This window comes from Chiloscyllium punctatum, chromosome 6 (genome assembly GCF_047496795.1).
Source record: "Chiloscyllium punctatum isolate Juve2018m chromosome 6, sChiPun1.3, whole genome shotgun sequence".
Classification (NCBI taxonomy): domain Eukaryota; kingdom Metazoa; phylum Chordata; class Chondrichthyes; order Orectolobiformes; family Hemiscylliidae; genus Chiloscyllium; species Chiloscyllium punctatum.
Genome location: NC_092744.1, coordinates 3,678,857 through 3,698,075, shown reverse-complemented (window position 1 = coordinate 3,698,075; position 19,219 = coordinate 3,678,857). Strand labels below are relative to the sequence as shown.

The window sequence follows — 19,219 nt, the reverse complement described above, 5'->3', positions numbered from 1 at the left end:
ATTCCAGATGCTGAAACACAACTATTCAGGCAACACTCCATGCAATGCTGAGGAAGTGCTGCATTGTTACAGGTGCCTTATTTTGGATGAAAGATTACAGCAATGTTCCCGCTACTCTTAGCTGGGTGCTATGTTTATCCCTCAATCAACATCACAATGGGCATAATCTTCTCAGCCCCTGGATGAGCAATTACGAGAAAGTAGGGAGACTTGTTTGAGCTGGCTGTTGAGGAGATTCCAGAGAGCAAAAGGTCCCATTTTCTAAACAATTAGAGTCATCGTGATTGATATATACAGCATGGAAACAGACCCTTCAGTCCAATTTGTCCATGCTGACCAGATATCCCAACCCAATCTAGTCCCACCTGCCAGCACCCGGCCCATATCCCTCCAAACCCTTCATATTCATATACCCAACCAGATGCCTTTTAAATGTTGCAATTGTACCAGCCTCCACCACAACTTCTGGCAGCCCATTCCACACATGAACCACCCTCTGCGTGAAAACGTTGCCCTTAGGTCTCTTTTATATCTTTCCCCTCTCACCCTAAACCTATGCCCTCTAGTTCTGGACTTCCACCCCAGGGAAGAGACCTTGTCTATTTACCCTATCCATGCCCCTCATGATTTTATAAACCTCTATAAGGTCACCCCTCAGCCTCCAACGCTCCAGGGAAAACAGCCCCTGCCTATTCAGCCTCTCCTATAGCTCAAACCCTTTAATCCTGGCAACAACTTTGTAAATCTTTCCTGAATCCTTTCAAGTTCCACAATATCCTTCCGACAACAGGGAGACCAGAACTGCATGCAATATTCCAAAGGTGGCCTAACCAATGTCCTATACAGCCGCAATATAACCTCCCAAATCCTGTACTCAATACTCTGACCAATAAAGGAAACCATACCAGATGCCTTCTTCACTATCCTATCTACCTGCAACTCTACTTTCAAGGAGCTATGAATTTGCACTCCATGGTCTCTTTGTTCAGCAACACTCCTTAGGACCTTACCATTAAGTGTATAAGACCTGCTAGGGTTTGCTTTCCCAAAATACAGCACCTCACATTTATCTAAATTAAACTGCATCTGACACTTTTCAGCCCATTGGCTCATCTGATCAAGATCCCATTGTAATTCGAGGTAACCTTCTTTGCTGTCCATGACAGCAACATGACAATTTTGGTGTCATCTGCAAACTTATTAACTATACCTCTTAAGTTCACATCCAAATCATTTATATAAATGATGAAAAATAGTGGACCTAGCACCGATCCTTGTGGCACTTGACTGGTCACAGGCATCCAGTCTGAAAAATAACCCTCCACCATCACCTTCTGTCTTCTACCTTTGAGCCAGTTCTGTATCCAAATGGCTAGTTCTCCCTGTATTCCATGACACCTTACCTTGCTAACCAGTCTCCCATGGGGAATCTTGTCGAACGCCTTACTGAAGTCCCTATAGATCATGTCCACCACTCTGTCCTCATCAATCCTCTTTGTCACTTCTTCAAAAAACTCAATCAAGTTTGTGCGACATGATTTCCCACACACAAAGCCATGTTGACCATTGTTGAATGGCGAAATAAGATTCTTGCTAGAGAGCAATGAGGCCTATTTGCTACATTAGTGGCATCATTATTATATCATCTCACCTCATTGATACATAGTTGCCCATTCTCCCAACAGCTGGACAAAAACAGCTGGTGACAATTCCTGACGTGAAAGTCAGAATAGGTACCAGACAAATCATGCACGCTTCTTACTCTTCTGGCCCTCCATCATCATTAAGGTGTTGAGGAACACTCCATGGGCAGTGATTGCATGCATTCCTCTATTCACCAGGATGACCTTGTGTGCACCAACAAAGTGAGTTGCTAATTACCTTCTCTCTGATGAATTGGTGCAAATAAATGACCATGAACGGCAGCTTTGGACTGCCTGCACTTGACCAGTGCATGACTGAGTTTGAAAAAAATGTGCTTGCACCAGGAATCCTGGGAGGTCCAGGAAGTGGCTAGTACATCTTCTTGCGATGCATGAGAGAGTATGATTAGATTAGATTAGATTACTTACAGTGTGAAAACAGGCCCTTCGGCCCAACAAGTCCACACCGATCCACCAAAGCGCAACCCACCCATTCCCCTACATTTACCCCTTTTACCTAACACTACGGGCAATTTAGCATGGCCAATTCACCTGACCTGCACATCTTTGGTGCTGTGGGAGGAAACCGGAGCACCCGGAGGAAACCCACGCAGACACGGGGAGAATGTGCAAACTCCACACAGTCAGTCGCCTGAGTTGGGAATTGAACCCTGGTCTCTGGCGCTGTGAGGCAGCAGTGCTACCCACTGTGCCGCCCACTATGAGCAGGACATTAAAGGAGCATGGAAATGGGGAATCAAGTTTGGGAAGATGGCATAAGAAAATGGTCTAGACCTTGCAGAGAGAAACCCTCCAGGAACTCTGCCAAAATTAAAATTCATCTGATTTTTTAGTAAAGTTCACCCTAAAGAAAACCATTATCTGATCAGCAATAAAGTACTGATTGTAGAAGCATTTTGCTGTTCTTCCTACATTACAATGGTAACTGCACCTCAAAAGAATGTCATTAGCTGTAAAATGTTTTGGGATATTCTTAGGTTTCAAAAAGTGCTATAGAAATGCAAGTCCTTTCTTATGATTTAGTTGACGGTCAACTGCTTTGGTCAGTGATTCATGCCTCTGGACTAATCTTATGGTATGCTCACCCTCCTCTTCCCAATTCTGCCTCCCTCATTGAGAATGATCTTTCTTAAGTGTGAAGGGATATATTTATTTTACAGCTATAAGCAAATATTAATGTTCCCTCAGCAGGAAGTTATGTGAAGACTGCAAGTAAGTACTGATCATTGCAAGTTCATGCTGGAATTGTAGCATTCATCATAAATTTCCAACAACCTTATACATAGCAAAAAAATCCAAGCTCCTGATTAATACCTGGGAACCCAGGAGTTCCAGTTGAACCCCTCTCTCCTTTGGAACCTTGAGCTGATGTGCCTGGAATTCCCTGCAGAGTTGAAGAGAAAATCAACAGACATAGAGGTGAATGTTCTGTCTGGCTATAGGTGTGGGCATGGCAGAACATTTGTCCATTAGCAGTGTACATTAGAAAATTAGCTTTGTGTAAATTAATGTGGAAAGGCTATCATTACTACATTTCATTGCAAACTATTACATATTTTCCTACTTACTATCTACAGGTAATGTGTATGCTCAAACAACATCTTTATTTACATCTGTATCCACAAGGGTTACTGTGTGGATATCAACATGCCCCTAACATGGATGAATGCCCTCTGCTTTCCTCATAAAGATATCAAAGCAAACATCACCATAGCCCCAATATTTACAAGGAAGTAGATCCAGTGCAGGAAAACATGGAGAATGCTTGGCAAGGTCATTTTTTTTTCCTTCTTGGTCAGGACATAGAATGGGGTGTGAGAGATTTAGCTTGGGGATGGGAGAGAGACGGTTGAGACAGGGTTCAATGGACTAGTGGTATCATTGCTGGACTATTATTCCAGAAACTCAGCTAATGTTCTGGGGACCCGGGTTTGAATCATGCCATGACAGATGGAAAATGATGAGCATAAAACTACTGTTAGAGTCATAAAGCTGTACAGCACAGAAACAGACCCTTCACTCCAACTCCTCCATGTCAACCAGATATCCTTACCTAACTTAGTCCCGTTTGCCAGCATTTGGCCTTCTAAACCCTTTCTATTCTTATACCTATCCAGGTGCCTTTTAAACGTTTTAATTGTACCAGCCTCCACCACTTCCTCTGGCACACACCACTGTCTGCATGGAAAAGTCGATCCTTAGGTCCCATTTAAATTTTTCCCCTCTCACCCTAAACTTATGTCCACTATTTCTGGACTCTCCCACCCCAGGGAAAGACCTTGTCTATTTGTCCTATCCATGCTCCTCATGAGTTTATAAACCTCTATAAGGTCACCCTTTAGCCTTCAAAGCTCCATGGAAAACAACCCCAGCCTAATCAGCCTCTCCCTGTAGTTCAAATCTTCCAACTCTGGCAACATCCTTAGAAAACTTTCTGAACCCTTTCAACTTTCACAACATCCTTCTGATAGGAGGGAGACCAGAATTGCACACAGTATTCCAAATGTGCCCTAACCAATGTGCTGTATAAATGCAACATGACCTCCCAAATCCTATACTCACTACTTTGTTCAGTAAAGGAAAGCATAAGAAATGCCACCTTCACTATCCTATCTACCTGTGACTCCACTTTCAAGAAACTATGAATCTGCACTCCATGGTCTCTTCATTCAGCAACACTCCCAGAAACACACCATTAAATGTACAAGTCATGTTCTGATTTGCCTTTCCAAAATACATCACCTCGCATTTATCTAAATTAAACTCCATCTACCACTCCTTGGCCCAACCGCATTGTTAATTGTCAGTGAAACCCATCTAGCTCACTAATGATGTCAGGGAAGGAAATGTCACCTGGTCTGGCTACATTTGAATACAGACCCACAGCAATGTGGTTGAATTGCAAATGCCCTCTGAAGCCACTTGGTTGTATCAACTGCTATGAAGGTAAAAACAATGACTGCAGATGCTGAAAACCAAATACTGGATTAGTGGTGCTGGAAGAGCACAGCAGTTCAGGCAGCATCCAACGAGCAGCGAAATCAACGTTTCGGGCAAAAGCCCTTCATCAGGAATAAAGGCAGTGAGCCTGAAGCATGGAGAGATAAGCTAGAGGAGGGTGGGAGTGGGGAGAAAGTAGCATAGAGTACAATGGGTGAGTGGGGGAGGAGATGAAGGTGATAGGTTAAGGAGGAGAGGGTGGAGTGGATAGGTGGAAAAGAAGATAGGCAGGTCGGACAAGTCAAGGAGACAGTAACTGAGCTGGAAGTTTGAAACTAGGATGAGGTGGGAGAAGGGGAAATGAGGAAGCTGTTGAAGTCCACATTGATGCCCTGGGGTTGAAGTGTTCCGAGGCGGAAGATGAGGCGTTCTTCCTCCAGGCGTCTGGTGGTGAGGGAGCGGCGGTGAAGGAGGCCCAGGACCTCCATGTCCTCGGCAGAGTGGGAGGGGGAATTGAAATGTTGGGCCACGGGACGGTTTGGTTGATTGGTGCGGGTGTCTCGGAGATGTTCCCTAAAGCGCTCTGCTAGGAGGCGCCCAGTCTCCCCAATGTAGAGGAGACCGCATCGGGAGCAACGGATACAATAAATGATATTGGTGGATGTGCAGGTGAAACTTTGATGGATGTGGAAGGCTCCTTTAGGGCCTTGGATAGAGGTGAGGGAGGAGGTGTGGGCACAGGTTTTACAGTTCCTGCGGTGGCAGGGGAAAGTGCCAGAATGGGAGGGTCGGTCGTAGGGGGGTGTGGACCTGACCAGGTAGTCACGGAGGGAACGGTCTTTGCGGAAGGCGGAATGGGGTGGGGAGGGAAATATATCCCTGGTGGTGGGGTCTTTTTGGAGGTGGCGGAAATGTCGGTGGATGATTTGGTTGATGCGAAGGTTTGTAGGGTGGAAGGTGAGCACCAGGGGCGTTCTGTCCTTGTTACGGTTGGAGGGGTGGGGTCTGAGGGTGGAGGTGCGGGATGTGGACGAGATGCGTTGGAGGGCATCTTTAACCACGTGGGAAGGGAAATTGAGGTCTCTAAAGAAGGAGGCCATCTGGTGTGTCCTATTGTGGAACTGGTCCTCCTGGGAGCAGATACGGCGGAGGCGGAGAAATTGGGAATACGGGATGGCATTTTTGCAAGAGATAGGGTGGGAAGAGGTGTAATCCAGGTAGCTAAGGGAGTCAGTGGGTTTGTAAAAAATGTCAGTGTCAAGTCGGTCGTCACTAATGGAGATGGAGAGGTCCAGGAAGGGGAGCGAGGTGTCAGAGATAGTCCAGGTAAATTTAAGGTCAGGGTGGAATGTGTTGGTGAAGTTGATGAATTGCTCAACCTCCTCGTGGGAGCACGAGGTGGTGCCAATGCAGTCATCAATGTAGCGGAGGAAGAGGTGGGGAGTGGTGCCGGTGTTATGTGGTCTCCTCTACATTGGGGAGACTGGGCGCCTCCTAGCAGAGCGCTTTAGGGAACATCTCCGAGACACCCGCAACAATCAACCAAACCGCCCCGTGGCCTAACATTTCAACTCCCCCTCCCACTCTGCCGAGGACATGGAGGTCCTGGGCCTCCTTCACCGCTGCTCCCTCACCACCAGACGCCTGGAGGAAGAACACCTCATCTTCCGCCTCGGAACACTTCAACCCCAGGGCATCAATGTGGACTTCAACAGCTTCCTCATTTCCCCTTCCCCCACCTCATCCTAGTTTCAAACTTCCAGCTCAGTTACTGTCCCCATGACTTGTCCGACCTGCCTATCTTCTTTTCCACCTATCCACTCCACCCTCTCCTCCTTGACCTATCACCTTCATCTCCTCCCCCACTCACCCATTGTACTCTATGCTACTTTCTCCCCACTCCCACCCTCCTCTAGCTTATCTCTCCATGCTTCAGGCTCACTGCCTTTATTCCTGATGAAGGGCTTTTGCCCGAAACGTTGATTTCACTGCTCGTTGGATGCTGCCTGAACTGCTGTGCTCTTCCAGCACCACTAATCCAGTCAACTGCTATGAAGTCTCATCAAAGAAATGAAACCAGATGGACCACCCAGCATCGACTAGGTCTGGAAAAGACAATGGCAGAATTAGCCCTTTTGACCCTGCAAACTCCTCCTTACCAACATCTGGGAGGCTAGAAACAAATGTGGGAGAGCTGTATCACAAACTTGTCAAGTAACAGCTTGACATCATCATACTCATGGAATCATACCTTATACTTTGGAAGGAGTCTCCCAGGGAGTCCTCAACATTGAGTCTGGACCCCTGAAGTCTCATGGCTTCAGGTAAAATATGGGCAATGAAACCGCCTGCTAATTACCATGTAATGTCCTCCCTTAGCTGATGAATCAGTACTCTTCCATGATGAACAATACTTGGAGAAAACACAGAGTGATAAGGATACAAAATATAGTCTGGGGATTTCAGTGTCCACACCAAGAATGACTTGACTGATGGAGCTGGTCGGGTTCTAAAGGATGTAGCTGCTAGACTGGATCTGCAGCAGTTGGTGAGGGAAAAGCATGCTTGATCTCATTTGATGTTGCACTAACACTCTGCTAAATGGGACAGTTTTCGAACAGACCTAACAAGACTGAGCACCAGGCACAGCAGCAGATTTGCACTCTAGCCCAATTTCCAACTTAATGGCCTGGTATATCCTTCACTCAACTATTGCCGTCAAGCAAGGGTATCAGCCCTAGTTTAATGGAGAGTGCAGGAGGGGATGCCAGATGCAGCAGCAGGTATACCTAAAAATGAGAGGTCAAACTGGTGAAGGTACCAAAAAGGACTACTTGTATTCCAAGCAGAATAAATAGCAAGTGATTGACAGACCTAAGTGATCCCACAACCAGCAGATCAGATCTAAGCTCTGTAGTCCTGCTGCATCCAGTTATGAATGGTGGTGGACAATTAGGTAACTCCACACAGGAGGAGGCTTCACAAATATTCCCATCCTCAGTGATAGAAGAGCCCAACATGTTAGTACAGAAGATGAGGTTGAAGCATTTGCTGCAATCTTCAGCAAGAAATGCTGAATGGATGATCCATCTTGGCCTCCGCTAATGGTCCCAGCATTACAGCCACCTGTCTTCAGCCAATTTGTTGATGTAGCCATTTTGCACGTGAACCACTCTCTATGTAAAAAAGGTTGTTTCTCATGTCCTTTTTAAATCTTTCTCCTCTCACCTTAAAAAATGCCCCCTAGATTTGAACTTCCCCCACCCTTGGGAAAAGACCCTTATCGTTCATTTTATCAATGCCCCCCATGATATTATAAACCTCAATATGGTCACCCCTCAACCTCCTATGCTCCAGTGAAAAAAGTCCCAGTCTATCCAACCCATTTTTATATCTCAAATCCTCTATTCACAGCAACATTCTGGCTAATTTTTTCTTAACCTTTTCTAGTCTAATAATATCCTTCCTCTAATGGCAACTGCACACGTACTCCAGAAGACGTCTCACCAATGTTCTGTACAACCTCAACATGACATCCCAAGTCCTATACACAATGCTCTGAGCAAGGAAGGCAAGTGTTCTGAATTACCTTGTCTATCTCTGAGAGAAATTTCAAAGAATTATGTACCTGAACCCCTGGGTCTCTCTGTTCTACAATACTACCCAGATTCCTGAAGAAGGGCTCATGCCCGAAACGTTGTTTCTCCTACTTCTTGGATGCTGCCTGACCTGCTGCACTTTTCCAGCAACACATTTTCAATACTACCCAGAGCCCTACCATTAATTGTATAAATCCTGTTCTTAACCCCTTCATTCCTGATTAAAGGCTTATGCTCGAAATGTCGATTCTCCCGCTCCTTGGATGCTCCCTGACCTGCTGCGCTTTTCCAGCACCACACTTTCGACTCTGATCTCCAGCATCTGCAGTCCTCACTTTCTCGTAAATATTGCCCTGGTTTGTATTACCAAAATGAAATACCTCACATTTATCCAAATTAAACTCCATCTGTCACATCCCTTAGCTGATGAATCATTTGATCAAGATTTCTTTGTAACCTTAGATAATCTTCTTCACTATCCACTATACCACCAATTTTGGTGTTGTCTGCAAACTTACAAACCTTCAGGAGTCCTGAAGAAGCGTTATGTCCAAAGCATTGACTTGTTTACTTCCTGGTACATCCTAGCTTCCTGTGTTCTTACAGCCTCCTGCTCGTCCACCTTGGATTCCAGCATCTGCAGTTTTTTTTTCTCTAATTTACTAACCATGCCTAGTATATTCTACCTACATAATTTAAATGAATGATAAACAAAAGTGGACCCAGTACAGATCCTTGTGAAACACCAGTGGTCACCAGTCTGGAAGTTCTTATCTACTGCTTAAAACAGTAAAGGAAAGGAATTGAAGTTTTCAACTTTTCTCTCCTCCCTTGTCCATAACAACGGAAAACAGAGGTTAGCTATATTTGGATATTGCATGTGTGCTACTCTGGAATTTTGAAATGACTTTAAAATTCAGATTTGGGGACCAAATGCTGCACTGCCACCACCCCCCTCAAACACTTTGGAAGATTTTGGCAGTTTGAAAATCTATCCTTTCAACAGTGGAACACATCCTTTACTGCAGCTCATTCAGATGAGATGAAATCATTTTCTCATATTGTAAAAATGTTGGGCCTTTAGAGCAACAATTTGATCCCAGCTGCTAGTGAGCATAGGATAAATCTGTTCACACAAACTAATCCCATTCAGAGATCATCATTTTAAATAACAAAAAGATGAAGTAATTCTGCAAGGAACACAAGTTCAGCTTTAACACAATCTAGCACTTTGAATTTAGCTTCTTCCATTGCTCAAAGCTGATAATTCAGTTTCAGTTGGTGGTGGTGGTGGTTCCAGAATGTGTAACCTAAGCATCTAAATGCATTGTCTTCAAATGTGTGATGAGGGGATGGGGAATGCAAAATAGTTTAGTCTTAAAGAAATTGAAAGTTAAGGATATCTTCTAAGGGTAGAGCAAGTTATAGACCTAGCCAAGACATTATTCAAATACAAAAATGCGTCATTGAACTTTGAGACTTTGGGACTTGATTCAGGATAAGCAGACTTTACTCTTTTCCTGAAACCAAAAGAGAAAAAGCTGGAAATTTCAGCAGGTCTGGCAGCATCTGTAAAGAGAGAAAAGAACTGACGTTTCGAGTCTAACTGACCCTTTGTCAAAGGGTACTATCAAGAGTAATGTGGTCATTTGAGTAAAGTTGAGAGTGTGGCGCTGGAAAAGCACAGCAGGTTAGGAAGCATCCAAGGAGCAGGAGAATCGACATTTTGGGCATAAGCTCTTCATCAGGAATAAGGGTCGGGGCTCAGAGATAAATGGGAGGGGGGGGGGTAGTGGTGGGGTTGGGGGGAGGTAGCTGGGAAAGCGATGGTGGATGAAGGTGAGGGAGAAGGTGATAGGAGGGTCCAGAGGGCTGTGCCGAGTTGGAGGCTTGAGACTGGGATAATGTGGGGGGAGGGGAAATGAGGAAACTGTTGAAATCCACTTTTCAAGGTTCAAGGAGAATATGAGGGGTTCCTCTTCCAGGCGTCGGGTGATAACGGTTTGGCAGTGGAGGAGGCCCAGGACCTGCATGTCCTTGACAGAGTGGGAGGGGGAGTTGAAGTGTTCAGCCACGGGGTGATGGGGTTGGTGGGTGTGGGATTCCTGGAGATGTTCTCTGAAATGATCCACAAGCAGGCATCCTTTCTCCCCAATGTAGAGGAGACCACACCGGGTGTAATGGATTAAGTAGATGACATTGGTAGAGGTACAGGTGAATTTCTGACAGATGTGGAAGGATTCGTTGGGGCCTTGGACGAGGGGAGGGGAATGGTGTGGGTGCAGGTTTTGCAATTCCTGCTGTGGCAGGGAAAGGTGCCAGGTGTGGGGTGTGGGCTGTTGGGGGGTATGGGCCTGACGAGGAAGTCACAGAAGGAATGTCTTCTTGGATAGGGGTGGGGAGGTAAGTATATCTCTAGTGGTGGGGTCCGTTTGGAGGTGGCAGAAGTGGTGGAGGATGATGTATGTGGAGGTTGGTGGGGTGGAAAAAAGGTGCGTGAAAACCTCCGTGCCTACTTTTTTAACCAAGGCACCCGCCCACACACCAAGGAAACCCCCTTGATTACAGCCTCACCTCCCATCACCAAACTATCATCTCCCAAATCATCCACAACCTCACCACCTATGGGGATCTCCCAACCAAAGCCTCCAACCTCATTGTGCATGAACCCTGCACAATGTCCGGTCCTACCTCCCATGAACCCCGCACTGCCCACTCCTACCTCCTTCCTAAGATTCACAAATCTGACTGCCCCAGTCGACCCATTGTCTCAGCCTGTGCCCGTCTCACTGAACTCACCTCTTCCTACCTCAACACCGTCCTGTTCCCCTTAGACCAGGAACTCCCCACCTACATTCATGACACCACCCATGCACTTCACCTCCTCCAAGATTTTTGTTTCCCTGGCCCCTAAAGCCTCAGCTTCACCATGGACATCTAGTCCTGTACACATTGATTCGCCATGATGAAGGTCTCCAAGTGCTCCGTTTCTTCCTCTCACACGGTCCCAACCAGTACCCTTCTACTGACACCCCCTCCACCTGGATGAACTGGTCCTCACCCTGAACAACTTCGCCTTCCAATCTTCCCACTTTCTCCAAACCAAAAGAGTAGCCATGGGCACCCACATGGGACCCAGCTATGCCTGCCTCTTTGTTGGATAAGTCCATCTTCCGCAGTTACAGTGGCACCACCCCCACTTGTTCCTCCATTACATTGATGACTGCATTGGCGCCTCCTTGTGCTCCCATGAGGAGGTTGAACACTTCATCAACGTTACCAACACCTTCCACCCCGACCTCAAATTATCCTGGAACATCTCGGCAACCTCTCTCCCCTTCCTGGACCTCTCCATCACCGTCTCTGGTGACCAACCAACCACAGGCATATACTACAAGCCCACCGACTCCAAAAGCTACCTAGACTACACCTTCTCCCGCTCTACCTCCTGTAAAAACACCATCCCTTATTCCCAATTCCTCCGCTGCATCTGTTCCCAGGAAGACCAATTCTACCTCAGAAAGTCCCAGATGGCTTCCTTCTTCCACGATCACAACTTCCTTTCCCACGTGTTTGACGATGTCCTCCAGCGCATCTCCTCCACTTCACGCACCACCGCCCTTGAACCCCACCCCTCCCAACGTAACAAGGACAGAACCTTCCTGGTCCTCACCTTCCACCCCACTAACCTCCGCATACATCGCATCATCCTCCGCCATTTCCGCCACCTCTAAATGGATCCCACCACCAGGGATATATTTACCTCCCCACCCCTATCAGTGTTCTGAAAAGACCGTTCCTTCTGCGACTCTCTTGTCAGGTCCACGCCCCCCACCAGCCCACATCCCACTCCTGGTACCTTTCTCTGCCACTGCAGAATTGCAAAACCTGTCCCCACACCACCCCCCTCACCTCCAACGAAGGCCCAAGGGATTCTTCCACATCCATCAGAAATTCACCTGTACCTCTACCAATGTCAGCTACTGCATCTGTTCCACCCGGTGTGGTCTCCTCTACATTGGGGAGAAAGGACGCCTTCTTGCGGATCATTTCAAAGAACATCTCTGGGACACCTACACCCACCAACCCCACCTCCCCGTGGCTGAACACATCAAATCCCCCTCCCACTCCATCAAGGACATGCTGATCCTGGGCTTCCTCCACCACCAAACCGTTTCCACCCGACACCTGCAGGAGTAACGCCTCATATTCTATCCGGGAACCCTGCGACCACGCGTGATAAATGTGGATTTCAAAAGCTTCCTCATTTCACTCCCCCCATATTATCCCAGTCCCAAGCCTCCAACTTGGCACCGCCCTTCGGACCCATCCATCACTGCCCTCTCTGACCTGACACCTTCCCCCTTACCTTCATCCATCTATCGCTTTCCCAGCTACCACACCCAACCCCACCACCCCTCCCATTTATCTCTGAGCCCCAACCCACAAGCCTCTTTCCAGATGAAGGCATTATGCCTGAAATTAGAGTCTAGATTAGAGTGGTGCTGGAAAAGCACAGCAGGTCAGGCAGCATCCGAGGAGCAGGAAAATTGACGTTTCGGGTTGGTTTCCAGCATCTGCAGTCCTTGTTTTTACCTTTATGCCCAAAACGTCAATTCTCCTGCTGTGCTTTTCCAGCACCACGCTCTTGAGTCTGATTTCCAGCATCTGCAGTCCTCACTTTCTCCTCATTTGAGTAGAGGTTTTCTTAAATTTAAGCACTCTGGTGAATCCCAAGATCAGGAATCAGCAAAAAGTACACATTATTTTCCAATCATTGTTTTTGATACAATTTTATAGTTACATGCCCAGAGTAGAAAATTTTCCATTTAATACTACATGTTGCTGAATTATTGTTATTTTGGTATAATGAGTCCACATATTAGGAATTACGTTCAAGATATTCAAATTCATTCCATGTAAGGCATGATTATCTGACTTCCCTCTTCTGACAGGAGTCTCAGTGCATATCAGAAATGCGACCATATGTGGCACACCATTTTCTGACCACTAATTTATTGCATGCCTCCTTATTGTGAAGAGTGATTAACACCTCATCCCTCTAGGTTCCTTCCAAAGGCAAAGATATAAAGCACCTTATTGCAATATTAGATGTTATTTTGTGATATGAACTATGATTATGGCTTTGTAACTGATTATGGGCTGTAAAAGTCTTTTTTTTAAATGGCCCCTTTCTCACTTCAAATAGTGTGTTAATTTGGTCATAAATGGAATTGTGCCTTCCATCACAACTATACACACAATATATTTGACAAGTTTCTTACTGGTTGTCCTTGTTCACCTGGATCACCCCTGTCACCTGGGTTGCCTTGAAATCCTGAGAGACCAGATGATCCTTTATCCCCCTTCAGACATTCTGGTCCTGGCTGTCCAAGTAATCCCTTCAGTCCACGAGGACCTGAATGTGAAGAGCAGACTAAATTACTTAGAAGAATATTCTCAATTATTTTACTTATTTCATATATATTTTTCCTAAATATTGACACATCGGGCTGAAAGTCAATGGCAAACCCAATGATGTCATTTTCAGAAGCACCAATAAATGGAAAGACAATCAGGCAGTTAACTGAGATCCTGCCTCTGTTAGGTTTTGTAAAATCAGAGGGCTGGCATCTCAGTAGTGTCACTTGTAGAGGAGGCCACTACTGGGAGGGGGAGGGTGGGATGCAGGAGATAGTGGGAGAGAATCTTCCATGGGCCACAGAATGCCTGTTTGAAACATCCCTGTCTTCACTCCAACTCCATCCCAGCCTTCATGAAAGCTGTCAGCTTTATCCGGGCAATCTCCCCAAACAGTGCAGCCCTCCTCTGTCAGCAGTATGCAAAGTGGCTATTATTACAACAGGGGGTAAACCCTCCTGCTTAATTTAAACTATCAACACAGAAAAGATTTATCCCATGCAGTAATCTGTGAAAATTCGAGAGGTCAAGAACTATTTCAAGTAAAAGTTAACAACTTTATTTCTTAAAGTATAACAGAGAATAATTAACTAACAACTATTTACAACTCCTTCCTCTAACCTTTTACCTTCCCCTTCTATAATACTAGTCCAATAAAACACCCAGATTAAGATTTACCAAAATTCAAATTTTCAAAACCAGCCAGATATTGAATCTTCTCTTTATATCTTCCTCGGTCTTTGTTTTTTCTTCTTAGGGATTTCTGTTTCACAGGTTACTGATCGATAAAGGTACCTTTAAGAGAGCTATTCACCAGACAATCTGCAGATGTTGGCGGCTTAGACGAAAGTGAGTAGTGCAGATGCTAGAGATCATAGTCAAGATTAGAATGGTGCTGGAAAAACACTGCAGGTCAGGCAGCATCTGAGGAATAGGAAAATTGACTTTACGGGCAAAAGCCATTTATCAGGAAAATGGCATCGGGATGAAGGGCTTTTGCCCAAAACGTTGATTTTCCTGCTCCTCGGATACTGCCTGATATGCTGTGCTTTTCCAGCTCCACTCTAATCTAGATGCTGGTGGCTTGGCAGTTCTCCCCTCCCCCCCCCAAACTGTTCAATTTTCCCCAGTCTTATACCCCCAAAGCATTGTATTGTGTCATTGGTTTTTAAGATTGTCACTATACTAAATTCAAACTTGATTGGAGTTTGGTATTTTTTGGGGTATAATTTAAACTGATTGGCCCAATTTGAATTTGTTTTGTCATCTCCAGGCAATCAGCTAATTGAGTTGTTTGACCAAATGTTACATTATATCTTATTCAGAACATTTGGTGCTGTGTCAGGTAGTTCTATAAGCTTTTAACTCTCTTAAAGGTACAGTACACCCACATCTTCATAACACTATTAATTGGCTTTGAGTTGAGAAGACCATGCTTGATATCCTCATGTAATCACAGGGGATTGGAAGGGGGATGAATGCTCCATCCTGCACCTTTCATTCCACTTCTAGGGCCCCCAACCTATTAATCCACACCCAAGGGCTGCATTAGCTTCTGAAACAAAAACATAAATTGTCAGAGGAACTCAGCAGATCTGGTAGCATCTATGAAGAGAAGACAGTTAATGTTTCAATATCAGTGGTCTTCTTAAGGACCTTCTTTAGATTCTCTATTGAGATGGTAAGGACATCAGTTATAAAATATCCAATTGTATTCACAGCCATTGTAACAATTCAATCAATGAAAGTAAACTAATCAAATAATTCCTGATGCTTTTTGGCAATGCTAAACTGCTCCATGGCACCATAGTGCAAGTTAGCCTTGTGTTTAATAGCATTTATAACTTTTTCTTATAATAATTGTATCAGTATAACACTTGAAAACTTCAGCTGTCACTTTGGAAAAGTACAGGTTTGGTTTTTATTGTCATGTGTACCCATGTCCAGGAAAAGTATATAATGTAGTCACTCATGGAGCCATCTTAGGTACCAAGGTAGCTAGGTACAAAAAAGCTTCGATACAAAGTAGTACGAGAAATTAGAGTTTAAAAAAGTTAAGCATTTAGTATAAGCAAATAGATAATAGTTTACATCAAAGTTTTCCGTAACTTAAAGGAAAATAAAGGAGCAAGTTGCAAGTTTAACAGTCTTTGATGAGACCTCTACTTATCTCACACTGCTGTCTGTTCTTGATGCTGCCACCACAGATAAAATCGCTGCTGCTAACACTGTCGCCTCCCTGATCTCCCCTGGTGCCTCAGGAACATGTTTGGGCAGGATCAACTTGTAAACTGAGTTGACAAATCACCATGAGCTGCTCAGAGACCAGGCCGGGACCCTCCGAGAGACCAGGCTGGGACCCTCTGAGAGACCAGGCTGGGACCTGCTATAAGCCAATGAGAGACAGGTCGGCACCTGGCACTAGCTGCTGAGAGACCAGGCCAAGACCTGCCACAAGCTGCCGAGACACCAGGCTGGGCCGCAGAGAGTCCAGGCCGGGACCTGTCCTGAGCCGCCGAGAGACCACTGTGGGGCCTGCTACAAGCCGCCAAAAGAACAGGACTTGCTATGATATGCCGAGAGCCAACACTAGCCACTGGGAGACCAGCTGAGAGCTACCATAAGCTACTAAGTGATTGGGCCGAGATCTGCCAACGAGCAGTGGAGAACTGAGCTGGGACTCATCACGAGCCATTGAGAGACCAGGCCAGGACCTGCCATGACCAAAGAGGGGAAAGAAAGAGAAGGAAACAAGAAAGAGCAGAGAAGCTCCAGTTGGAGTGTCCTACCCGCTGCCATCTTGACTGCTGGGAGAGTACATTTAATCCACAGGTGCTTTAAGTTAGTACCTGAAATATTGGAGATGTAGCAAATTCCTCCCTAGAAACTGTTATTGTCAGATGTGCCTCTTCTGAATAAATAGGTAATTTGGAACAGTTCGCCCACTTGAAACCCACTCTTTCTCTGCATCTTCGTTAAAACTAGAAGCCACCAAGTTTGATGCAGGTTGGGATTGGATTTGATTTTTTAAACATTTCTCTCCAAACCCATTCTTGTTGGCAAAATTAGCCTCCGCAGCATTTTAATTTATAGAGTTAATATGCTACAAGGTATAGCTACTCGATTTTACCTGCGGGCCCAGGAACGCCTTGAGGCCCTCTGTTTCCTTTGGGACCTTGAATACTCATTCCTGCAGGACCAGGTGGGCCAGGTTCACCAGACAGACCAGAAGGCCCAGGATGACCAGGGTCACCTCGTGGACCAGGAGGACCTACTTCGCTCTCATCACCAGGAGGCCCCGAATTTCCTTTGGTACCTGTTTCAATTCAAGAAAAATATAAATTTCAAATAATGTGAACACCAACGTGACACATTGTAGTGTTTGGAGTGAGGGCTAGGTGAATCTCATTGAGTACGAGATCCTTGATTGGGGTTGTTAACCTGGGGCAATCAGGGAGCCCTGACTGACAGAGATAACCAGGAGATTCGGACAGTCTAATCGTTCTAGGGATTGGCCCTGAGCTAGCTGGTCAGAGCCCATGTACTGTGAACATATAAATTAAGGGTGTTTTGGTGAATGGATACCAGCATTTGTGCAGTCATTTCACACATAAAGAACAATTTTACACACAAGCAATGACAGCAAGCATTTTTCTTTACTGACAGCATGTCAATAATTGAAATCTGTGGATGCAAATATCATAGACTTTAGGCTTATAATTTCTTAATTTGCACTCCTAGTGTGAGGAGTTTTGTCACTAACGTGTTATCTAGCTAAATTGCAATTTTCACATGTACATGTTAATCAGACCTGATTGTCCACACGGGCCTGGTTGGCCTTTATATCCTCTTCCAGGTAAACCTGCAGGTGAGAAGAAATATTTGTATTTAGCTTGAACTAAAATTAAAGTGCCTTCTTGTAGAGCAGTGGTAGTGCCCTTTCAAGCCTCGTCCATTATTCAATTAGACTATGGCTATATTCTACTTTCATGTAATTTTCCTACAGTTTTGCCATGTCCCTTGATGTCTTGATTATCTAGAAATCTATTGATCGCTGTCTTAAATTTAGTGACGGAGTCTCTACAGCCTTTGGAGGAGGTAGATAATTCCAACAATTTACCACACTCTGAATGAAGAAATTCTTTCTCATCTCAGGTCTAAATGACTGACTGGAAGTTTGAGACTGTGTCTCCTTGCCTAGCCACCTCCTCCAATCCCACTCTACTAGCCAGATGAAACATCCTTCCTGCACATACCCTGTTGAACTATAAGAAATTTGTGTGCTTTTTCAATGTAATCCACCAATAATGTTTATTGAGCATCCAGCTAATAAGCTTGACATTTGAAAGGAAATGTTATTGAAGATGAATTCAAAATCCTTTTGCAGATTGGCTCACCTGGATCTCCCTTCAGTCCATGAGGTCCTGGAATGCCATCAAGTCCTTGCCTGCCCTTTGCGCCTGTTAATCCTGGTGGACCAGGGCGTCCTGGCATTCCTATATTGGATTTGGGATATCAAAAATAGGAATAAAAACTTTGAACAAGAAATAAAAGAACAAAATTACTTTCAATGGTGTGAGAGCTGGGTAAAAAACCAATAAGAAACATTTAATTTGAGTATACTTACTTTTACCTTCATACATTACAACTAACAACCAGATTGATGTTGCTAAGGCCTTGAATTGTGTGAAACTAAAGAATTGTACTTTTGTTATTCACTTGTGGAACATGGGGCTTGCTGGCTGGCCAGCTTTTGTTGCCTGTCCCTGATTGACATTGAGAAGATGGTGGTGGGCTGCCTTCTTGAATTGTTGCAGTCCACCAGCTCTAGATTGACCCTCAATATCCTGAGGGAAAGGATTTGATATTTTGTCTCAGCATAACTGAAAGAATTGTGATATATTACCAAATAAGGATGGTGAGTGGATTAGAGGGGAACCTGCATGCGGTGGTGTTCTCATGTTTCTGTTGCCCTTGTCCTAAATAGAAATGGTTGGGGCTGGATGGTGCTATCTAAGGATCTTTGAATTTCTGCAATGCACCTTGAAAACAGTACACAGTGTTGCTACTGAGCATTGGTGGTTCAGGGAGTGGGTACTTGTGGACATGGTGCCAAACAGGTAAAATGCTTTGCCTTGATGGTGTCAAATTTCTTGAGTATGACCATAAGACCATAAGACATAGGAGTGGAAGTAAGGCCATTCGGCCCATCGAGTCCACTCCGCCATTCAATCATGGCTGATGCGCATTTCAGCTCCACTTACCAGCATTCTCCCCGTAGCCCTTAATTCCTCTAGACAACAAGAACCTATCAATCTCGGCCTTGAAGACATTTAGCGTCCCGGCTTCCACTGCACTCCGTGGCAATGAATTCCACAGGCCCACCACTCTCTGGCTGAAGAAATGTCTCCGCATTTCCGTTCTGAAATGACCCCCTCTAATTCTAAGGCTGTGTCCACGGGTCCTAGTCTCCTCGCCTAACAGAAACAATTTTCTAGCATCCACCTTTTCAAAGCCATGTATTATTTTGTACGTCTCTATTAGATCTCCCCTTAATCTTCTAAACTCCAACGAATACAATCCCAGTATCCTCAG

At 45.2% G+C, this 19,219-nt stretch overlaps 1 protein-coding gene across 1 annotated transcript in view; it reads right to left on the bottom strand.

Moving 5' to 3' along the window:
* The window catches only part of LOC140478663 (uncharacterized), a 298,481-nt gene that overhangs the window by 38,638 nt on the left and 240,624 nt on the right, over positions 1–19,219 (bottom strand). The window contains exons 40-44 of the mRNA XM_072571895.1: positions 18,022–18,120; positions 17,436–17,486; positions 16,755–16,940; positions 13,489–13,622; positions 2,979–3,048 (exon numbers count right to left, since the gene is read on the bottom strand). Coding sequence (XP_072427996.1) covers positions 2,979–3,048; positions 13,489–13,622; positions 16,755–16,940; positions 17,436–17,486; positions 18,022–18,120 — 540 coding nt within the window. The remainder of the gene's footprint in view (positions 1–2,978; positions 3,049–13,488; positions 13,623–16,754; positions 16,941–17,435; positions 17,487–18,021; positions 18,121–19,219) is intronic.